The sequence below is a fragment of the Dryobates pubescens genome, chromosome 3 (assembly GCF_014839835.1).
Source record: "Dryobates pubescens isolate bDryPub1 chromosome 3, bDryPub1.pri, whole genome shotgun sequence".
In the NCBI taxonomy this organism is placed as follows: Eukaryota; Metazoa; Chordata; class Aves; order Piciformes; family Picidae; genus Dryobates; species Dryobates pubescens.
In genome coordinates, this window is record NC_071614.1 from 6,765,284 (window position 1) to 6,787,818 (window position 22,535).

The following is a 22,535-nucleotide window of genomic DNA, read 5'->3' on the forward strand; positions in this document are numbered from 1 at the left end:
GGGGGCACCTGGGGTGCCGGTCCCCGAAGTGTCCGCACTGCGGGTACCTTCCCGAGCGCCGCCGAGGAGAGCTCCAGCAGCTCCGCCAAGCCGGAGCGAGCCAGCAGCCGCCGGGAGCCAATCTCGAGCTCCGCTGTCGCCAGCGCCTTGCGCTGCAAACAGCGAGGATGCTGAAAACGGGTCGCGGTACTTAAAGGCTTCCCTGCAGAAACACTGTGGTCTTGAGCCACCAGTGTCCCTGTTTGCCTAGTCTTTGATCAGAGCGCAAAAGGGACATCGGAGACCGCTACTCGAGCCTTGTCCTCGGTATAATCCTGACTGAAGCCAGGAGCACAGAGCGCATCTGCCCAGCCTGTGCTGCTACCTGCAAGCGCCCTAGACCCTGCCTGTCCGCGGCCACCCCATGCCCGCACCATGACTTCGTTAGAAGAATTCACCTTTCTTTTTTCAAGTGATCTTGTGTTCAGGAGGAGTAGAGCAGTCATCAGTAGAAACACCTCTAGGCTTACCAAAGCAAAGCCAACTTGTGTTCTGCAAGTCCCTGTGAAAGCACACAGCAGGTTTCACAGTCTGTCCATGCCTATACCCACCCCCTACGTGTAGGGCCCAGCTCACAGCAGAAACACATTATCTTAACGCTAACTGCAACAACAGGAAATAAAGATAAAAGAGGGAACAAGAGAGAAAACCATAACATGGCTGGCCTAGGTGAGGAACCCTGTGCTGAAAGACTGTAACAACCATTTTGGTTTAGTCTTCTGATGTTGTGAGACATTTACTAGGAAAAATGGGGGATTTTTTTGCAACTTTGAACTTGAAAGGAAAAAGTACCTGACAAGTAGAAACTGAGCACATTCAAAGGTGTAAGTTTCTTTTCTTCCAAACAGTCAAGTACTTCCACACGGTAACAGTCACTTCTCACACTTGCTCATTGAAAATACAAACCCTGCTTACAGCTTCCTCAAAATATAATCATGGTAATCATCACAGCAAAACCTTTACTAAATGTTAATGTCTAACATCATGTTGTCTCCATTGTAAGAAAACAGCCACAGTGTGCTCAGCTCAGAAAAAAAACCCCACAGTGTACTACAATCATGTTGTGGGATACTTTTAGCTAAATGAAGCATTTCACAGAACCAAGATTTCAGTGCAGATTCCACAGCTTGCCCTCCTGCTGTAAAAACACCCTTCACGGAGTTGCCAGATGATGGTCCCCAAGCTCCATCCCGCCTCCGGAGAGATTTTCTAAGTAAGATTTGTAATAAAGTGTTGATAAGTAAGGAATTGCCCTTTCCCAGACTACAACAAGCACAGGGAGTATCTTCCAGTAAGTTTACTACAAACAAATCCTTTCTTACAGGAAAAACTAACTTATGTAACTCATTTAAGCACAACATTACCAAGGAGATAAGTCTGTGTGAATGGCAATAATGATAAAAATCTAATCAAGATGAACTCCCCCATGGTTCTTTACACAGAGTATCTCTCTGCAACTTCTGATTTAGGAAGCACATACACAGAGCAGTTACTCCTTTGAAACTACTTACCCATCATCAGGTAATTTCTTCCCAAGATAATGTGCTTTTGAGGGGCAGGACCCTTGCTGCTCTCAACCCAGGAAATTCTTCACAAGACAGTTTACCTAAAAAGGACATAAAACATCACATGGGATTAGAAAAAAATCTTCTTGTTCGTACCATGGTGTGTTTACCAGCCCTACCAGGCAGCAGCAGATTTACAGGAAGCAAGGCATGTATAACTGGCAGACATTAGTCTGAAGAGCTTACAGCCAGAAGCCACCGCTCTGCCTGCAGACTGCAACTGTGCAGAGCCCTAGAGTTCTCCCATCTCATCAGTGCACAACTTTCCTCTGAATAGTTGAGAACAGCAACAGTCCTCATGCTCTTTGTAAGTACAAGCAGGTGTCAGTTGTTAAGCCATAACACACACAGGAAATGCCAAAGTAAAACATAATCACATAGAGAACTACTACAGAGTCTCATTACAAGCAAATGGCCATTTAAAATATTAAACTATTTTTGTTTTCTATTTGTTTTGCTGTGTAGTCCCAAGACCCTGAGCGCACAAATTCACTGTATTCATAGGATGCAAGTTAGGTTCATTTCCTCAGGCTGCCTCATAGTGTGGAACTATAAGCAGTGAAATACCCAAATGAGAAAATAAAATCAGAATTACAAAACAAAGCAAAGCATTAGGACTTAAAATGTGCAAGCCCAGACCAACAGAGAAAACTCCCATCGTATTTCACAGGTGTGAAAATTCACAAGCAAATGACACAATCTTCCAGGAGTAACAATTATAGAATATTCTAGCCCACTGTTTCTAACACACTACACAACAGAAATAGAACAAAAATGCTATTACAGCAGAAGTAAAATTTTGTTCGTTACACACTAAACCATCTCAAATAAAAAATTTGACTAAGGAGGGAAATCACAAACCAAGGGCACGTTAAAAAAGAATCCCCATTTACTTCTCTTTAGCATGTGCTCGTGTTGTTCAGTATTGCATTAAAACACCAGTAAGTTTTCTTTCATGCAAAAGTTACATCTTTTTACCCTGCATAATGAGCATGATTTTGAAAAGATAAAAAGGAAATGTTTAAGAGTCTTAACCTTTTTATTTTCCAGAGTACAGTTCTTGCAGGTTTCTTTACGCCACTGTGCAAGAAAATTGAAGTGTAAGCAGGAAATGTTTGTGCTGCTTTGACAAGAGAGGTTGAAAACATACTGGAGAATGCGGGCATCGATCCCGCTACCTCTCGCATGCTAAGCGAGCGCTCTACCATTTGAGCTAATTCCCCACCCGGAAAAAAAAACTTCGAACCCTGCAGTTGTGGGCAGGGCTGGAGTCCGACCCCGCAGTCCAATCGCATTTGGTTACGAATTCGTTTCGGGTTTTTTTGCCGAGTCATTCATTCCGCTCACCGACTGCAACTCACAGCTGGAATTATGTGGTACATCTTGCAGCCTGTACACCACCAAAATGATCTTATTCATCTCTTTTGTTATCCAGCTGTTTCCATACAAGCTTTCAAAAAGCTGGAGTTAAATGCAAGAAATCACCTTCCCGCTCCCCCCTTGAAAAAACAAGCAAACAAACAAGCCCAAATTTTGTTGACATCAAATTCCACAAGGAAACTCATGTTCTTTCCAATTTTCAAGGTATGCACATAGAGAACCATGTTCAGGAAATGTTTAATGAAAAATATTCTCGGCTTGATTGAAATGGAGTTTTCTAGTCCAAGTTCATACATATCATTGAACAGTAAGGGTTGGAAGGCAACTCCAGAGATCATTGACCTCAACACCCTGCTAAAGCAGGATCACCTAGGGCAGGTCAACAGGAATATGTTCAGATAGGTTTTGAAAGTTTCCATAGAAGGGGACTCTACAGCCTCTCCGGGCAGTCACATCTGTGTCTGTATGCACACATCCTTCTGGAAAGCTGTCTGGCTTCTCTGGGGTGGCAGAGCCAAATGAATGGAAATCTGAATTTTCCTTATTTATTACCTTATTATTTGTTATCTCACCAAATACACTTCCCTGTAATTATTACTTTTAACAGCCTTAAAACACTGACTTTTTTGAAACATTAACACACTCAAACATGGCACACACTTGCAGGACTTGACACAGGGCATAAAGCTTACGTTGTAGACAGGGAACACAGTGAGGTATAGTAACAGGCCATCTTTCATGTTTTAATTTGCACCTTTACTTGCCTACAGCAAGTCTTCACCTCAAAATGCAGATCTAAAGAGGTAGTTATCTGTTGCTACTACTAGCTCAACTAGTATACCTGGAAAAAAACACCTTTGAATTCTCACCTGGGTCTAGCAGCACTTCCTTACTTGATCATCTGTCGAAATGCAGAGCTAACCACTACTGATCATTCCGTGGTACATGTCAGTCATTTTTAGCAGTGATGACAAAGAGCATATTTAGACCAGGCATTCCTGAGTAACTTCCAGGTCAGATATTGTTATTCTAAAATAAAGAGTTGTGGGGTTGGGGGTTTTGTTTGTTGGGGTGTGGGCTTTTTGTTTAGTCTTGTTTAAAAATAACCACAAAATCACATTAATACTCAGAAAATATAAAGCTTTCCTCACAGAAAGCTGTTTAGCAGTGGCTACTATCAAGTGCTACTACAACCTTAAACAACTCAAAGTCTCCACTGATCTAATTTTGTCTAATACTGTTAACCTTTTTTTCCACTATAATCTTTTATTCATTGTAGAAGTGTTGAGGTAGCTGTAATTTTACTAAAAACTTGTAGCAAAAGGAGCACTAATGAGCTACAGAAAAGCTTTTGCCATTAGAAAAATAGCTTGGTTCTTGCTGGAATGTTTGAATTCCTGTTTTTCCTCCCCACTCCCCCGGAAAAACACCTAGCAACACACGAAGACAGCAAGGTTACAAATGCATGGGAGATAGGTTATTGGCAAAACTTTGGAGACTTGCAGGAACTGAGGATGCAGGGGGCAAGTTGGAACAGTTCAGCCTAAACGATTTCATCAAGCCTGCTAGCAGGATAAATCAAATGGAGAGGCTTCCCTCCCCATCTTCTAATAAAACTGTCTCTTTCTACTAGCAGTTAACCTGATGTTTGATGTTAAAGGTTCAGGAGACCAGGATTCTCTCTTTTTGTTATTGTAAAACAGAAGTTTTCAGAGTTACAAACAAGCCTTTAAGTTTTATAACCACAAACAAGCAAGCAAGCAAACAAACAAAAGAGCTGCACTAAAAGATGTATTACATACCCAACTTTCTTTAGAAGTCATGCTGTGGAGTGTAGAACCTACCAGGAATATGGTTGTAAGAGAAGAATTTTGCCTTCCTTACACATAAGCCAAATACACACCTTTTAAATTATTTGTTCCAACCTCCACTCTCAAATCCACACTATAAGACTATTAATTTACAGTTGGGGGGGGGGGGATAGATTCAAAGGCAGGTGCACAAAGGTGTTAATTGGAGCCACTGCATTTGGGAACCCTTGGTCAAAACGCGCTCTTTCCAGCGTTGCCTCCTGCCCTCGATAATACGAGCAAGTGGTTTGAGCACGGATGGCTCAGGGGGGGAAGGCACAGAGCCGGCCACCAGCAGCCTCACCACACGGGCAAGGCTTTTCCTTTGAAGGCTCACCAGCCATCCCAGCGACAACCTCAAGGCTAGGAGGGGACCGAGCTAAAGCAACTGCCTCCCCAGAGACAGCAGCCTCTTCCAGAATAGCGTCTTTACACCAACACCTATAATTTAAAGCTAAAACAGGGTGGGGGGACACACGCCCCGCCGCCGAAGGTTCCAGCACTACCCAGGGCGGGGAGCGCCCTGAGGGGGCGGGAAGGCGGGAACCTGCCGGCCGGGGGTGTTGCTGTCAACCTGGGCGAATCTAGGCTCGGACCTTCGAAAGGCAAAGCTGGTGGTGAAGGAGGTTTGTTTGCAGCCTTTTACTGAAAGGTTTTCTTCTTGTGGTGGTTGTCTTCATGGGCCTTGCAAACCTGGCTGTGAGGTGATGGTGCTGGCTTGAAGGAGTAGGAGGTGCAGTGAGTGGCGCAGCTCCTGGCAAGGGCTGGTTTCGTGGCTTCCGGTGGGGCTCTTCTTACTGCAGTACTGTGCTGCCCTAACTTGGGATCCAGCTCTCTTTCAGTCTCTCTCAGTACCTGCTACAGACCCAGTCTTAAACCGTCTTAGTAAACATTTAATAGCTGTTGATTTTGTTTGTTTGCTTCCCTTTTGTGATGCTGAACCCCTGCCCTGCTTTAAAGACAAAAGTTGGATACTGACCTAGAGATTTATTTGTTCCACTTTAATGATCAATTGTCAACTTGAAGGGTGGTCTGCTTAAAAGAATTAATTGAACGTACGCTAGCTGTTCCCAAGTTATTTTGTCACTGTTTAATTCATAGTTCTGTGTTTCGTTTCGGTAAATTTTATCCTACTTACAGTATTAAAGCTTTAAAAGACTGCCGCTGTTGTGTAAGGAGAAGCTTCCTAGGCAGCAGTACCTGCGAGTTTGCATCCAGTTTGTAAGCCGGCTTGAGGCTTCCCTTTATGAAGCCATGTAGATGTGCTTTACTATTCCAAAGCTAGTGTGGTGAAATCCCGGTGAACCATGTTCACACAAGTCTAATGTAAATGCAATTAGAAGGGTTTTGTTTGCTTGTCTGTTTGACAGCATAGGTGGTTTTAAGAAGCTCTTTCCTATTAAGGGTGGTGGAAAGCTGGAACAGAATGTCCGGGGAGTGGTGGAGCAACCTAATCTATATAGTTGGGGATGTCCCTGCTTACTGCAGTGGGGTCAGACTAGACACCTAGAGGTCCTTTTCAACCCAGTGCAGTCTGTATCTCTGTGATGCTTTGGTAACTTTTTTTATTCTGGCAGCCAAACATAAAATCTTTAAGGCTTACCATTGGTTTGAATTTTTTAAGCTTTGTATTTGAAAGCAATTTAAGAGTTGCATATTGCTGTTTGAAGGAAAATTGTGCTTCTTGTCTACAAGTGATTTTTAGCTTACCTACTTATGTCAGTCAGAGAGAGAGCAGAAGGCATTCTGACTAAAACAAGGTAAAATATTGAGTGGAATTTTTAGTAATCAAGCCAACTCATTTAAAGCTAGTTTGTTTCTATAGTGGATTGTAATGTGTAGTGCCATAAGTGTGGCATAACTCTGAGTCACTTTCTGGTGTTCTGGAATGTTTTCATCATAATCAAGTGCTGTGTTTCTAGTTACTGTATGACTAAGCAAAGGAACTTCTGGATGTTTCAGAGCTATTGGTGCAAAAATCCAGCTGGCCATGTGAAGACATCACAGAGCAGAAGTAGCAAACTTCTGGCGTACTCTGCCAGACATATTGACTAGTGGGGCTTCCAGTCAGCCTGTCTATGGTATCTGCAGAATAATTCCAGCTGTAGGAACTTCATTATCTTCTACAAATTATTTTCAGATGCTTCTTCCCGCAGTGATTATATTTTAATAAGTGAGGGAGAAATATTTTTTCCCAAAGCCATCTGTCTCAATCAGAGTGAGGAAGTAGGTAACACGATACTGGAGTTTGTTAAAAGGAGTGTGTGTGCAGCACTTCTGATGCAGGGATTTGGGATTAGACCAGTGGCCTTCATTGGGTAGTGAGGGAATTGTCATTTGGGATGCTGCAGCAACATTTCATACAAGGTTAACAGATCTGCATGTGCTAGTTCTAACAAAGTGGATCTCCTTAACTTGCTTTATTTCTGTTTATGATAGTGGGAAATCATAATCAGTTGATTTGTAGCTGTTTCCCCCCCTCCCCGTTCATGCTGCTTTCAAAGGGACAACACTCTTATCAGATAAGCTTTGAGTTGCAGGTTCTTACTGACTCCCTGTAACATCAGGAGGGAATTAGAACTGGAGCAGTGGACTCAGACTGCCCAGCTACCAGTCTGTTATTTGGGTAGAAAATGAATCCCCAAAAAGGGTTATGAAACTTTGGAATGGTCTGCCCAGGGTGGTGGTGGAGTTGGCATCCTTGAGGCTGTTCAAGTGGCATGTGGGCCTGGAACTTCAGGAGACGGTTTAGTGTTGACTCTTCAGTGCTGGGTCAAGGGTTCAACTGGATGATCTTTGAGGTCTCTTCTAATCAGCTATATTCTGTGATTCTGTGAATGGGATTGTTGTTTGTGCTGAGTACAGCAGATGCAATTGAAGCCGTTGTAGGACAGTTTGTCAGTGACGAGTAGGAAAGTCTAAAGAGCAGTAACCGTTGCCCCGCCTTCAGCGGGGAATTAGCTCAAATGGTAGAGCGCTCGCTTAGCATGCGAGAGGTAGCGGGATCGATGCCCGCATTCTCCATTGTTGTGGTCACTTTTTCACTTACTAACTTTTCGTGTAATTTAGAAGCCGGGGGCGGGGAAAAGCTCACATTAAAATTCTCTGAGGGGCAGAACAGAATTTTCCTTCCTCTACTATAGAAGGACATCAGTTTTCTATGCTTTTGTGAAGAAATCGTTTTTCAGAGAGTTCCCGTGCAAGCTACCAACACAGACCTTCTCCTGCTGTCGTTGCTGTATGCAGTAGCGTATGTGCTATATATTTATATTTTCTTTCACAAACCCGAACAATTTATGGAAGAAAATCGTACGCTGCTGTTAAATACTGAGACTCAAAACGCTGGAGAATGCGGGCATCGATCCCGCTACCTCTCGCATGCTAAGCGAGCGCTCTACCATTTGAGCTAATTCCCCTTGTTTCACTGTGCCCAGGGCCGCTTCTCTTCTGCTGAATCATAGCTCGGCTGCCTTAGCTTTTGCCGTTAGTGCATGACACAGACTCATCATTTACGGGTTTATGTGAGAAGCCTGTTAGTTTAAAAGTCAGCGTGCTTATTCGGCATATGAGAAGAATACAGATGCATTTTCTGCCATGTTACTTTGCTAACGGTGCCAACTTTCCTGCACGAAGCCTCTGCTAGTGTTCATTCAGATTGTACTGAGTTGGAAGAGACCCTCAAAGGTTGTCTTGTCCACCCCCGCTGCAGGCAGTATTGTGATCTTGAGTTTGTTGTTACCGCTAAGATTTCCAGTAGGACAACAAGTAAAACTTTATAAATTCTCCAGTCAGTTGGGAGGATTCCTTTACCTGCCCTTCTTAAATCCATTTTAAAAATTTCTCTGGGGAGTTTCAGCTGTGAGGGCTATGTACTTTCATTTAACACAGATCACTCTGATGCATCTCTGTGGCAACACCAACATTAACTGATTTTAGCTCATTTAATCAGGTTTGACTTTTGCTTTCTAGATGGTCTTCTTAGGGAGAACATCAGAGCAAATAGAAGTTTTGGGTTATCTTCAGGCTGCTCTACTGTGGTGTCATTTCCCTCAGCATGGAAACAGCAGCTGTCCTCTCCAAAGGATAAATGATGGGTGGCACCGAAAGGCTGCAGGTAGTGACTTTGTCATGCAAATCATCATGAGGGGCCTTATTACAGTACTTGGAGTTTGTCATCTTGGACAAAAGATTGATAGTAGGGAGTGTTGTGGCAAGTTCCCTCAACTGTCGGTGGCAGTTTGCATTGAGGTTACTGAAATCTGTCGTTAAAAGGGGATAGACGGCGGGGAATTAGCTCAAATGGTAGAGCGCTCGCTTAGCATGCGAGAGGTAGCGGGATCGATGCCCGCATTCTCCACGATTGTATTTTACTCTGCAGGGGAGACTAACCCCCTGAACCTAGGAAAGATCTTTTCTCATGTATTGAACTAGAATTTTGAAGTAAAATAACCTTTTTTCTCTCCCTCTTTTTTTTTAAGGTGTATAGGATTTATTTCTTAAATAATTGCACGTGTTTGACTAGAACAAATTAATTAACTCAAGATTAACAAGAAACAAAAACATAGAAACCCACTTTTACAGGGAGAAGACCAAACTGTAACTTCTTCTCATGAAATGAATTGTGAGGAATAAACGGGGTTTTTATTTCATACACCTATAAAACATGTCTTTTCTGGTTTGTCACGTTTCTTATTACATCATGTGGAAATGGTAAATGAAATATTACATGTGTATTATTGGACGCTTGTTTCAGAATCGAAATGGAATATTTTCATTCGTGAATGTAGAGACCAGAAGAAGAGGTCTGTTGTGTGTATGAAACTGCAGTCTAACCACGCCCCGAAGGGCAGAGTTTTGTCATCCCTGCCCCCAAACACAGGAAGGGGAATTAGCTCAAATGGTAGAGCGCTCGCTTAGCATGCGAGAGGTAGCGGGATCGATGCCCGCATTCTCCAGTGTTTTCTTGGGACAGGCATTTTACCTGGAAACTGAAACTGCCTTAACAAAATGCGTCACTCTTTTGGTAAAATGTTCATTTTGTTCCAGTAGGAGTAAAAATTACTTTTTTATTCCTTCCTCCATTCCTCTGCCTGCTTCCCTATTAAAATCAGGCTTGTGTAACTGTGTCAATCATCTCATAACTGTTGACTCTTTCTGACTGGATTAAGCCAAACACTGCAGTATGACGTTTTCCCAGGCTTTAATAAACAGTGGTTGAATGATGGTTAGAGACCTGAATCAGCTTGTATTTTTTATCAGACAGTTGTGGTCCCTCTCCAGAAATAAAGGATCTTCTCTCCATTTATTATTACTGTAAAGCTGTATGAGCTGAACTGGTCAATTCAAGTTTATGGGGAAAAGAGGTGACAGCTCTTGCCCTAATACTGTATCCTACAAAGCACACTACATCCACGTACAGTTATTTCCATTCTATCTCCCTAATCAGAGTGACACTTGCAGTCCTTGCTTATTTAAGTAACAAACTACCACTAGACTGGAAGATAATCCAACTACTACATACAGGCTTTAAGAGCCACCTGGTGGGATTCTCCTGCAAGTAACTCTAAACACTATCTGGAATAAGTCTTAATAAGGCTATGATCAGTTTTCACTTAAAAGGGTTCTTCAGCGTTTTTTTCAAGTCCAGTAACTTTATTTCAGGTTGCAGCAATCCTAACAGTCAACTTGGATTTACTAAAAAGTCATTTAAGGTGAATTTTTACAATTCAAGTAGAAATACATACAACATTGTTAGCATGTTCTACAAAACCTCATAAACCCAGAAAGCACTTGACATTAGTAATTACATTTAGCTAAAATGTAAATAGCATTTTTCAGCTGAGGCTTCTTAGGTGATACCTTGTGCTGACAGAAGTGCCCCTTAATTGTTGCTACATTTCTCATAGCAAATGATAGCCCCAAATCTTGAAGATCTTGCAGACTGGCACTGTTGTAAGGCACAGTGAAGCCACAACACTTGGCCTGCAAGGAAAAAGCTATGCTTGTCATGGTGAATGATAGTCCCAAATCTCAAAGATCTTGCAGACTGACACTGTCTTAAGTAAGGCAAAAGTGAAAGCTGTGGCGGTCGGCTCACAAGGGAGGGCTGATTTATAGCAGCCTAACAGTCTTCCCAGTCACAGTCAAGAAGTCATCATCAGCCAAGGCACGAAGAGCTTCTTCAAACATTTCCTTTGTGATGGCCTTAAAGAAAAGCAGCAAATCAAGTAAGGATGGGAAGGAAAAATAATTGAAAGACAAAAATGCCTTAATCCCCCTTAATTTTCTTAGCAGGTTTTAGTTTGTTAGTTTTGCCATTTGAAATCCACCCTAAAACCCTGAAGCAGAGTTTGACCCTGAAGCAGTTTTCTATTTCAGAAGCAAGAATAAACTAAGGTGAAGCAAAAGATTCAGTTCATTTTATCTGCAACAGAATTAGCTTCCCAGTCACGTCAGCTGATGTCTCCCATTTTCCTCCATCATGTGATGTGAGGACAAGAACATTGATTTGGGAAGACATCATGCTTTTAAAAATTAATGAGAACACAAAAACAAAGCAGGAAACTTACTGTATCAGACTGTGCTCGGAGGTCTTCAAAGAGCTGCTGGTACTTCAAAGTTGGTGTTTTACCCTTTGACTGGATAAGCTTCCTTAAGGCTTGAGCCAACTCTTCTCTCCGCTTACGAGCTGTTGCGCTCATTCCTTGTAAAACACAAGAAATGGATGGAGGAGGGCAGGTTCAGTTACATCTACAAATTACCAGAGCCCTGTAGCACCCAAGCTTTAACGCCATGGAAACACCAACCTGTGGTGAGAATGGATATGTCCACAATTCCTGTCCTTGGATCAGTGGCAGACTGTTTCAGCGCTTCCCGATGGAGGCGTTTGGCTTCTTCTACATCAACGGTTTCCACTTTCTCAGAGAAGCGTACTTTAGCGTGGGCTTCTGCCAGCCGGATCAGAGACTCCAGCTGGCGAGGGTATGCAGAAACCATTCCCCTCCCACTGCCAATCTTCCTCATGTCCACGTATGCCTGAAAAGGAAGAGTCATTAGGTATTTCAATAAATCCTCTTAATATTTTCAGGTTCACCTTCATCCTCCACCTCTTATTTCAGATTACAAGCAAGCCATTCCAAATACTTCACAGTTCTACTGCAGTGAGGGATGACCACATTATATATACTTCTTTCTGCTATAAAGCAATTAAGCCAGGATAATGACTCAAGTTTTGCATCACTTTCAAAACTTAGGACTAGTCTTACCTAGCAGAACTTGTGTCTGTCTTGACACATTCTTGTTTCAGCAGAATTTTATGTGATGGTGCCAAACCAACACATCTGAAAACTAAACATTTGAGTGCAGAACAACTTCTGCACTGTTTCCTCTTTCCATTTAAATGCGGGTGAGTGTGATTTTTGAAAGATCTTACAGTATATATGCAGACAGAAGCACACATACATTCTCAACAGCAGCTCTTACCTCAATAAGGGCTTGGCTTGCTTCTTCGCCTAACCTAGGAGCTATGTAACCACGAGCATACGCAAGGTAATCCCTCAGGACTGCCATATCCATGAATTCCTCCTCCATCTGTTCTTCACTGTGGTAGTACAGTGAAACCAAGTGGCGAGCAAGACGTCTGTCATAAGCTTCATCACGTGGATCCAACATTAAAAAGATCAAGTCAAATCTGAAGGGGTTGAGAATCCAGCATTAGTGTGTGTGCGCCTTCTTGCCATGTGCAATCATTTGTTTTAGGGATTCTGTTTTAAGCAGGAGTTATTATTAATTCCTACTCTCAGTAGCAGTTGCTCTATTAAACGGAAATGACAATTGTCCTAGAAGTCTGAAAGAACAGAACATGCAATGGATTTGCTTTCATCCTATAGAACTGACACTTCTGTGAAATTCAGATCCTGTGTTCAAGGCTGAAAGTTTTTGTTTTCTTACCAAAAAGCATCTAACAAACCCAGCTAAACTTCACTCCAATGAACAGTGAAACTGAGACACTGCTCAAGCCTAGTTTCATTCACTACACCCACACTAAGGTACCATTTGTCAGTAAGTGGCTAAATTAAGCAGCTCTTAAATTCTAAGCCATAAGTGCTCTCACAATGTCCAGTATACCAGCACTGTGCTTCAAATTTTGTGTGGGAATTCCTCACAAGATGTAACTGCAGCACATAGATTAATTTTTATCAGCAGACACTAAATGTTGGTCTAACAGCTGTCACCCAAAGAGCTGGCACTGCCACCTCCACAATTAGACTTGGCAAAACAACACAAAGCAGACACAGATCTTCAGGTTCTACCAACTCTGTTCCAAGTTCCCTGATCATCACTGTTTTTCACTGTTTAAGTTTTATGGTGCTGAGAACAACATCCTGAGCTTTTGTCCAAGTTATCAATACTGTAAGTTTCAGAACAACTTTTTTCTAGATGATAGTGAAACAACAGAAAACCAACAACAGAGAAGTAGAGATCCTACAGATCTCATCACATCTTCTGTTCAAGGTATAAATACTAAAAGGTCATTCTGTGCTCACACAGAAGGTGTAAGAAGAGCATTTAAAGTGCGTGCTGTGGAAGCTTTCCATTATGATCCAAAGAACAGAGCTGTTTTGTCCAACAGTATTTGTTTTTACAAGCCAATGTGTGAGACATGCAAGCACTGGTACCTTGACAACAGGGTATGTGGAAGCTGGATGTTCTCTATAGTAGTCTTTTTTGGATTCCACTGTGATTCTATAGGGTTAGCTGCTGCCAGGATAGATGTACGAGCATTCAGTTGGCAAATGATTCCAGCCTGTCAAAATGAAAAAGATTGCTGAAACCAGCCACAGCTGTATACCACCAAAACTTCTGCCCCCATCTTTATAGATCATCAACATTACTACATGGGTTCTGTAGTACAAAAAAATGGATTGCAAAAGCCTTTCACAGTAAAGCAAGAATAAAAGCATCTGGAAATACCAGCCTGCGATAAAAACTAGGTTTGGTCAATGAGTTGTTATGTGGGTACATAATCTAGAATTGATCCACTGACAACAACAGAGTGTGACCCTTTGTTCTTCTGGTCACTTTTCTGTCTCAGCTGCCTAGCATGTACCAGACTGATGGGAAGAATCCAGAATTAAACAGGCACTTACCTTTGCAATGGAGAGAGTCTGTTGTTCCATCACCTCATGCAGCACTGATCTTGTGCTTTCATTCATTTTATCAAACTCATCGATGCAGCAGATGCCGTTGTCACTGAGTACTAGAGCACCCGTCTGAAGAACCAGCTGCCGTGTTTCTGGATCCTTCATCACATATGCAGTAAGACCAACTGCACTTGAGCCTCTGCCAGATGTGTACTGGCCTCGAGGAACCAGGTTGTACACATACTGCAGCAGCTGTGATTTGCTAGTACCAGGATCACCACAGAGAAGAATGTTGATCTCAGCACGAAAATTGCCTCTTCCCGTGTGAGAAAAATCCTTCCTTGATCCCCCAAAAAGCTGAAGCAGAATACCCTATAAAAATAGTCTCTTTAAGTGTCAAAACATCATTTCTCGTATAGCTAAGACAACAAATCCAACTGTTGAACTGAAACACCTCATGAATTGAAATATTTCTACAATTCACACAACTCAGGGGTGAAAGGCTACACTTCAAACTGGTTTTAGGAGTCTTTAAAAAGGGTTCATTATGGATACTTTCAATCAGAGTTTGCTACAGATTTAAACTGCTAGGTCCTACGAAGTCAGCTTCTAATTAAAGTTGGAAACTTTGTATTCACACAAATCCATGCAAAAGGTACATAATCGGAATGCTGGTTAACAAATTTTGCTGAGCAAAAGCCAGAACAGGCTATTGTTTTCCCTAAGACTATGTTTAATCTAGGACTGAAGTACTATTACCTCTTTCACACAGTTAGAAATGTGCTGTCTTTATCAGCTTCTTAGTTAAGACTAACCAAGTATTTTCTTTTCAGGAAAACTGCTTTGCAACATTGACAACATCACTTCAAAGTCCTTTGAAAGTTCTTGCCCATAAGGTCTCATTTCATTGGAAGAGTTTCCTCCTTTATGTAGAGTACTGGTGCTCCAATGCATGTTGGTGAAAAGCACTCTCATATATCAAAAGAGAGAAATTTTGGTACGTTCTTGTGAACATGTTTTGATCAGAACCTGAAGATGTCCCTTGATGAAGGGTCCCTATCTTCGCTCAGCTCCACCCCCTACACCTGATGTGCCTTACTAGTGGTGAGGAGGGAACAATAAATGGAGTACTTGTTACTGTTCTTTCCATTGGATGCTTTGGAATTCAACTTCTTGACATTTCAGAAACATGTGAACTATGATAATGTATGAAATTACAAGTAAAAAATAAAGGGTTGTTTGGTGTCTGACATTACCTTGAGAGCCACTACTGATTCTAGCCTTTCCCATAATAAAGTTGTAGTAGCTTTACTGAACATTGTATTGCAACAATCCCTTCTTAGGTACATCTAAATAATTGTTTCAACCTCTTGAAAGCCAGGGTCAACCAAAAGTCATTTTACAGCTGTTTTCCTCCTGTAGGTGCCTCTTTCCAGCATTCACCCTGCTACAGCTACTGATTTTCTTTTAATTACCAGTAATTCAGGAAATGTCCACAATGCATACTGCAATTAAGTTTTCTCAGTTCTGCTGATCTCCTACCTTTTCAGTACCTTTCCTCTGACTAACACTCCTTAAAATACCACGAAAAGAATTAGATACACCTACAACCAAGCCCATCCTGACAAGACAATGGAATTTTAAGACTGCTCAAGATAGAGTCTTTTGAATTCTGAAGCCTCAAGTCACTTCCATGGCAAACAACTACAAGCATATTTTAACACACAAACACATTTCTTCCAAGAGAAATACAGATTTTAAGTCACCTTTTTGATATCTTCATGCTCATAGATACTTGGGGCCAAGGCAGAGGAAAGTCTCTCATAGATGTCTGGTTTTTTAGAAAGCTCTCTCAGCATTTTGACACGTTCCTCTGTAAACATTTTTTGCTCTGTTTCCTCATCCACACCATAGAGGCGTTTGGAGTCTGTCTTGCGATAGTGGATGACATCGATGTGGGTCTTGTAGACAGATTTGACACTGCTGACCCTTGGATTAACTCGAATTGGGACTGCCCTGTAGATACCTAAATACAAGTTTTAACCACAGCATTAGACACAAAGAAACATAGTCATTCTAAAACCTGCAAATTTTACACCTTCCCCTAAGAAGTAAAGCCCTGCAAAACAGCCTAAGTACTTCAGTCAGTTTATCTCCCAAAAGGAGTACATCATGCAGAACTCAATGGGACATATTTAAGTCATCTAGACCCTACTTTCACAGGTTCATTTAGCATTCCTATCACTAGTGTTCTCAACAAGAAAAATGCTTAAGCGTTTTGAGAAGAAAATTAAGGCAGTTCTGCCACTTAAATCCATCTCACTGTCCATTTATCTAACCCAGACACCATCAGTTTGCCTATGAGGATATTATGGGAGACTGTGATGAAAGCCTTGCTGAAGTCAAAATAAAGAACATCCACTGCTTCAGTCATCTCATTCTAGAAGGTTGTTATCCACTGTAAATCCATGCTGACTACACCTTATCACCTTCTTGTCCTTCATATAGTTAGAAATATTTCCAGTACTATTGGCTCTGTTGCCTTCCCAGGGGTCAGATGTGTCTGACTGCCTGTAGTTCTCTAGTTCTCCTTGACGTAGGAGTGACACTGGCTTTCTGCCAGCATCTTAGCCTGTCACTGACTTTCCAAAGATAACTGAGCGGCCTTGAAAAGACAGTGGTCAGATCCCTCAGCACTTGCAGGTCCCTTTACAGACAGTTAAGATCAGTAAAAAACGATGCAAATACTCAAACCAAATTTTACCTGTGACATTAACTCTGTCACCTGGCTGAACTTTATCAACAAGGTCATTGTGAGCAAACAGTGCAACTGTATGCGGGGTCTGTCCAGCTGGCATATCTTCAGGAGACTCCTGCAGTTTGATCTAGTAAAAACCACACAGTTTAGTTAAAAATAAAACAAAGAGGCAAAACCCAAAACTTTTCCACAGAGCATACAATGGAACTGTGTATTTGCAAAGTCTTCAGCATCATTTTAAATCAGGAACATTGCTGAAGAACAAAATACCCCAACAGCAAAGGTGGTTAGTAACAAAAAGGTGTGATGAAGCCATGAATGCTGCTGGTTGCTATTGGTACAGCTAAAATGTTACAGAGGAGGCTCATCTACTCCAGGTAACAGTTGTACATACTACATATACATAAAGGGGTTTCCACATGGAAATATTAAGATGTGGACATACTTAATTTCCTAGTTTTCATGCATTTCTCCTTCCAAGGAGACTTACTCTTTCACCGAGTTGTTTCACATTCCAGAGCACTTTTCCCTTTTCAAAGCACTGAGTCTCAAGACACATGCATTAATGCTATTGATGGTATTAGGAAGGTGGGGGAGGAAAACTGGAAACCGTTTCAGCCACTACCTCAGCACCACATACCATCTGTTTGTCAGAGAACATGGATCGATTGTGGATCAGCGCCATGCTGTGTGTGGTGTTACAGTTCTTGCAGACGGACGGTTCCGTGATCCTGCCACGATCGATTTCTACTCGGGTGGTGAAAGAGCAAACCTGGCACTTAAAGAAGGCTTCCTGCATCTCTGGAATTATCTGGGAGGTTCTGATGACCATTCCACTGATGGTGATAAGCTGATCAATATCTACAGGATACAGAGACTTGTGTCAACCCTCCATACTCTGCAAATTCGAAATAAACCTTCACAACTTTGTTTTCAGGTGGGAGGCAGACATTTAGTTAGGTGCTTGCATAAAACAAAGCAAGAAGAATCATAAACACATGCTACAATATAGCCAAATTTACAGGAGTTACTTACACAAAAGTTTTGCAATCACAGAACTAAGGAGTGACTGATGCCAGGAGACATCTCCTTTATGGATAGATTGTTCTGCATTTGGGTGCTAAAGCATTTGCTTCTGAAACAGCCTTCTATAAACAAAAAGCATCAGTCTGGATGGACTACAAGTACAGTTTTATATGGGCTTCATGTAAGTATTTGTTAACATTCAGTAAATCCATATAAATCCTTAAGATTCTTTACTAACACAGTAATCAAAAGTGTACCTTCAGGATTTAGACTTCTCATGTTCCTCGTCTTCAGTGCATTATATGGCCTGACTTGGATCTGATGTTCTAATATTGAATCAGGGTAACGGTCAAAAAAGATCTCATTGACAGCCATGTCAAAAGTTGGAATAACTTCCTGTGTAAAAATGTTAGAAATGGTTAAGCTTACAAATTAAAACATAAAATAAAAATCAAACACTGAAATACTTTTGCATAAAGTACTTTGTGTGCTTCTGATCAGCCAGGAATGACTAAAAGTTATGCCAGCTGACCATTTTCCTAAACTTGCTGTTCACATTAGATTTATTCCTTTAAAGTACTGTAAAGAAAAGAAAGAAAAGGTCCAAGAGTTGGGACACTGCAAGTTTACCAACTACTACAAAATAAAGTATTTTATAGTAAGTAAAATAAAGAAGCTACAGAGATTGCACTACATGTATGAAGTACTCTTTGCACTTAAAAGGCAGAAATAGGAAAGGGCCTGCTGAAAGCCAGAAGACAAGGGCACTACTTCACCTGAGGATAGCAGATCAGTTGCCTGTAAAGATTTTCATCAAATGATCTTAGATGGTCACAATTTACGTTCAGGAAGGGTTCCCCAACTATATTAATCTGCAAGGTATTTGAAAAGAAAGCTTTAGCTCAGCAGCATGAAAGACTGAAAAGCAAAAGTTAGATGTTACTGTTCCAAGTACCTCTTCAAGCCGCTGCATGTAACGTGGCTCGTTAAGATTTAAGCCAACATCTTCATCCTCTTTACCTATCGGGTCAATGAAGCGCTGAAGAAATCTCTGAGTGTCAGAGGTAGTGGGGAGACAGAAAGGAAAGATGAGCAAAATCAGCAGTGCCAACACCCTCCTTGCATTAGATTCAACTAACAGTTGTTTAAATCAAACTAGCTTTTCATTTAAAGACGGAAAAAAGCAAGTTGTTAACCCACCTGGAATTTTTCTTTGCACGAGGCCACATTAACATCTGTTCCCCAAATAACAAGCTTCTGTCCAAGAGACTGCTCAGTTGTTACATCCTCAGTTGGCTGTGTGGAAACCAATTAAGCATAAGCAAATATGCAGAATTGTTTACAAACAAGTTGTCAGGTACAAGGCTGAGACATCCACCTACCCCATCTGAGTGCAAATCCACTTGTCTGGCTTTACGGACAGACCCAAGATCTGGCCTCTGCCTAACTGGAGTTCCTCGTACTCCACTTCGTGGGGTGCCCTCCACCCTGGAGCTGGGCGTGCCATAAGTCAGAGGGGAACTGATGTCAAAGTCAAGAGGAATAGCTACCAAAAAAAATATTTTATTAGGATTAGTGAAACACCTAACATTTAGAGCAGATTAGACTTCAGCCTCTGCATCAGTTGCATCACTCTCATCACTCTTTTAACTCCACTATCATGAAAATAATAGCAATTACACTATTTTGGTACAAGAGAAACAAGAAATATCTTGCAAGCCTGCACAGAAGTTTTCTCTGCATCAGCATCTCTCCTGAAAGATCCCAAGTTCTAGTAGAGCTTCACAGTGAAACTTCAGAGCAGTGCTGCATTCTGATACTACACTGGTAGTGTACAGTGTAATCCCAGGTACACACTCCTATGACCATTTTAAACTACAACAGCACACCTGCACCCCTGACACTGACAACACTCCCGTTCTGAGCTATACTCAAATGAGAAATTCGAGCCAGAATCCGGTTTTTTTTCTGGAATATTTTTCAGTCAGATCCATCCCCCGAGCTGGCTCGCTACACAGCAGCACCGGCATCAACCCTGCCAGGGTGCATCGGCCAGCACCGTCCCGAGCCCCGGCGTACCAGAGTGGCGAAACTGCGGGGGGCTGGAGAACAGAGCATCGGCGGCGCCGGGGCTCTGGATGTCAGCGGGTGGGGAGGTGGGCATGGGCTGCAGGTCTCCGGTGGAGGTGGAGTCGTCTGTGCGGCGCTTCTGCGAAGGCGGAGACCGAGCATCTTGTGCTACAAGACACAAGCAGACCGGGAGTCGGTATTTATATGGCTGTGGCCACCGTACGTGGCGGGGACCGATGTACAGAGACAGCGGCCGGGAGAACACGACCGCGGCGAAGCGACGGTGTCGCTGCCCCGTCGGCAGAGAGCGGAACGAAGCCCATCAGGCACCCCACATCCGTTCGCTTCCCCTAGCCCCTCCGCTGCCCGGTTCTGCCCACCGCGACGGCCGCTTTGCCCCCGGGACGACCTATCCCCACCAAAGCACTTACGAGTCGGGGGGTTGCTGCCGCGGCCTCGCTTGCTGCGCCGACGGCTGGGGGTGGAGGCGGGCGACGACATGGCGCTGCTCCGGCTCCCGCGGCGACCCTACTGCGGGGGAGAATCGAGGAGACAAACGCGGGCTGCAGGCGCTCCGCCACCGCCGAGCCCTGGATCGCGGGTTTCCACCCCTCTCCTCAGGCACAGCGAGCGCGGATTAACCAGGGGCAAAGGGGTACCGACCCCCGCCAGGACCCCCACTCACCTCTGCGGCCCAACTACCCCAAACACCCCGAAAAGCTCCCCGCCAAGCCCGTCTCGTGGCGCGCTCTCGCGGGCTTTCTGGCCAATGGATATGAGCGATCTCACCGGGATCGCCCAACGCAGGTAGAGAGGGGGATGCGGAACGGTTTGAGGAAGGGGAAAGGAGGCGAACTCTCCGGATCCCCGAGGTGAGGGTCGGGCCCTGATCGATCTTCTGCAGTAGGGACAGAAGCTTGCTGCAGGATACTCCTCGTGCTACAGGAGGAGGTTACCCTCAACTGTGACACAGAGGCCACCCCTCACCCCAGAGTGGAACAGCCCGCAGCGACACGAATTTCGCGGTAAAATTAGTCCTGAGGGAAGGCAGGGAGGCGTGGGGAGACTGGAACAGCCCATTCTCTGCGGAGGGGGGAAAGTTCGACTGTCTGTGCGTGTACAGCCCCAAACCCTCATCCGTGACACAGCCCCTTAGATGGTCGTGCCGCCCGAGGTCCCTTGCTCCGCTCAGAGCGGTCTCGCCGATGTCTGTTGGCGTTTCTCCTGCCTCCCAGTTCGCCAGTCCCGATGCCACAGAGGATGTCCCCTAGGTGGCTGCGTTACATGCGGCCGGGGGCGAGTCCTTCCTGCCCGCTTCCGCCTCCCCGGGTACCGCTGCCTGTCTGCCGGCCCGGTGCAGCATGGCCGGTGTCCGGGAATGTCTGCACCAGCTGCATCACTACCTGCAGCCCAGCGATGCGGCCAGCGCTGCCGTGCATGGCTACAGTCTGCTCCGCAGGCTGGGCGAGACCTGCCTCACCAGCCTGGACAGCGGCACGCAGGGTGCGCACCCGGACACGGCCGCGGCGGGTGGTGTCTGGGAATGGGGGGCTTCGGGTACTCTGGAGCGGCTTTTGCCTCGCCGATGTCTTTAAAACAGCAACTGCTGACTTTGGGGAGGGCTCCTTAATGGTAGGGGGGCGCACACAGCACGCTGGTGGTTCTGACAGCACTCCCGCCGTTCTAGACTCAACGCGACGCTTGGGGGCTACAGGCGTGATATAAATATGAAAAGCTGATTTTGTGGGAAGGATGGTCTCTTGCCCCAGATAATAATTTACCTTGATGGAAATGCTTTGATGTGTGCCTCTAGTGGCCCATCTGCCCTCGGGGTAGCTTTCCCAAGGTCAGAGGCACAGAGCCTTGTCCCCTCAAATCCCTTGGAAAGTCAGAAGAAGCCTTCATTAAGTTGTGTTTCCTCTGGTGACAAGCGTTCGTCCAAGGCATTAAGGCAGACTCTGCACATGGTGACTGCTGAGCCGTGTCCAGCCCTGTTTGTTCTGGAGGGGAAACCAGGGGCCTGATGGTTTGTTTGCTTCCTGCAGCCTTGCACCTGTCCCTGCTGTTCTCCCCAGAGCAAGGCTTGCTTGTCTTCATCCACAGATCCCTTGGCATCGAGGAGGTATGTTAGGAAACTTTTAATGTTTAAAGAAGTGTTGAAATAGTGCTACATGAACAGCATGTTGTATTACTACACAAAATGTATTTTGTTTTTTAACATTACAGTTTCGAGATTGCAGGGAAGAAGCATTGAAGTTTCTCTGTGTCTTCATGGAAAAAGTGGGTGACAAAGTTCATCCTTATGCCTCTAATATTAAGGTAGGAAAATAATTTCCTAAAGGTCTCTGCTGAATGAGTGAAACAATTCTGGTTGGTCACATACTGTGACAGATTCACAAACTACCTTTCAACCCTCCTCATCTCCCTTACTGCCTTATGAGAGATGAATCACAGAATGTTAGGTGTTGGAAGGGACTTCTAGGGATCATCAAGTCCAACTGCCCTGCCAAAGCAGGATCACCTAGCACAGGCCATGCAGAAATGCATCCAGGCAGGTTTTGAGTCTCCAGAGAAAGAGACTCCACAGCCTCTCTGGGCAGCCTGTTCCACTGATCTGTCACCCTCCCCATAAAGAAGTGTCTCCTCGTGTTGAGTTGGAACCTCCTGTGTTCCAGTTTGTACCCATTGTCCCTTCTCCTAGCAC

General features: G+C 43.8%; 2 protein-coding genes and 5 non-coding genes across 7 annotated transcripts in view; 4 read left to right on the forward strand and 3 right to left on the reverse strand.

Annotated features, from left to right (window-relative positions):
* Positions 1–2,754: 2,754 nt before the first annotated feature.
* Positions 2,755–2,827, reverse strand: TRNAA-AGC (transfer RNA alanine (anticodon AGC)). Its single transcript has one exon. It is a non-coding gene; the product is annotated as a tRNA-Ala (tRNA).
* A 4,958-nt stretch (positions 2,828–7,785) lies between these two features.
* TRNAA-AGC (transfer RNA alanine (anticodon AGC)) lies at positions 7,786–7,858 on the forward strand. The gene has a single exon. It is a non-coding gene; the product is annotated as a tRNA-Ala (tRNA).
* Positions 7,859–8,177: 319 nt separating this feature from the next.
* Positions 8,178–8,250, reverse strand: TRNAA-AGC (transfer RNA alanine (anticodon AGC)). Its single transcript has one exon. It is a non-coding gene; the product is annotated as a tRNA-Ala (tRNA).
* Positions 8,251–9,118: 868 nt separating this feature from the next.
* TRNAA-AGC (transfer RNA alanine (anticodon AGC)) lies at positions 9,119–9,191 on the forward strand. Its single transcript has one exon. It is a non-coding gene; the product is annotated as a tRNA-Ala (tRNA).
* A 525-nt stretch (positions 9,192–9,716) lies between these two features.
* On the forward strand, positions 9,717–9,789 carry TRNAA-AGC (transfer RNA alanine (anticodon AGC)). Its single transcript has one exon. It is a non-coding gene; the product is annotated as a tRNA-Ala (tRNA).
* A 682-nt stretch (positions 9,790–10,471) lies between these two features.
* MCM4 (minichromosome maintenance complex component 4) lies at positions 10,472–20,569 on the reverse strand. Its single transcript, XM_054179621.1, has 17 exons — positions 20,515–20,569; positions 20,263–20,361; positions 19,841–19,999; positions 19,144–19,307; positions 18,962–19,057; positions 18,717–18,812; positions 18,538–18,633; positions 18,019–18,157; positions 17,376–17,596; positions 16,742–16,862; positions 15,744–16,003; positions 13,984–14,349; positions 13,513–13,640; positions 12,317–12,524; positions 11,641–11,869; positions 11,404–11,537; positions 10,472–11,038 (listed from the first exon to the last, which is right to left on the reverse strand). The coding sequence occupies exons 2-17, from the start codon at positions 20,330–20,332 to the stop codon at positions 10,946–10,948; spliced, it is 2,580 nt and encodes an 859-aa protein (XP_054035596.1). The 5' UTR covers positions 20,333–20,361; positions 20,515–20,569; the 3' UTR covers positions 10,472–10,945.
* A 623-nt stretch (positions 20,570–21,192) lies between these two features.
* PRKDC (protein kinase, DNA-activated, catalytic subunit) overlaps positions 21,193–22,535 on the forward strand; it is an 87,844-nt gene continuing 86,501 nt past the window's right edge. The window contains exons 1-3 of the mRNA XM_054179622.1: positions 21,193–21,334; positions 21,877–21,953; positions 22,058–22,150. Of these exons, the coding sequence (XP_054035597.1) occupies positions 21,193–21,334; positions 21,877–21,953; positions 22,058–22,150 (312 nt within the window). The remainder of the gene's footprint in view (positions 21,335–21,876; positions 21,954–22,057; positions 22,151–22,535) is intronic.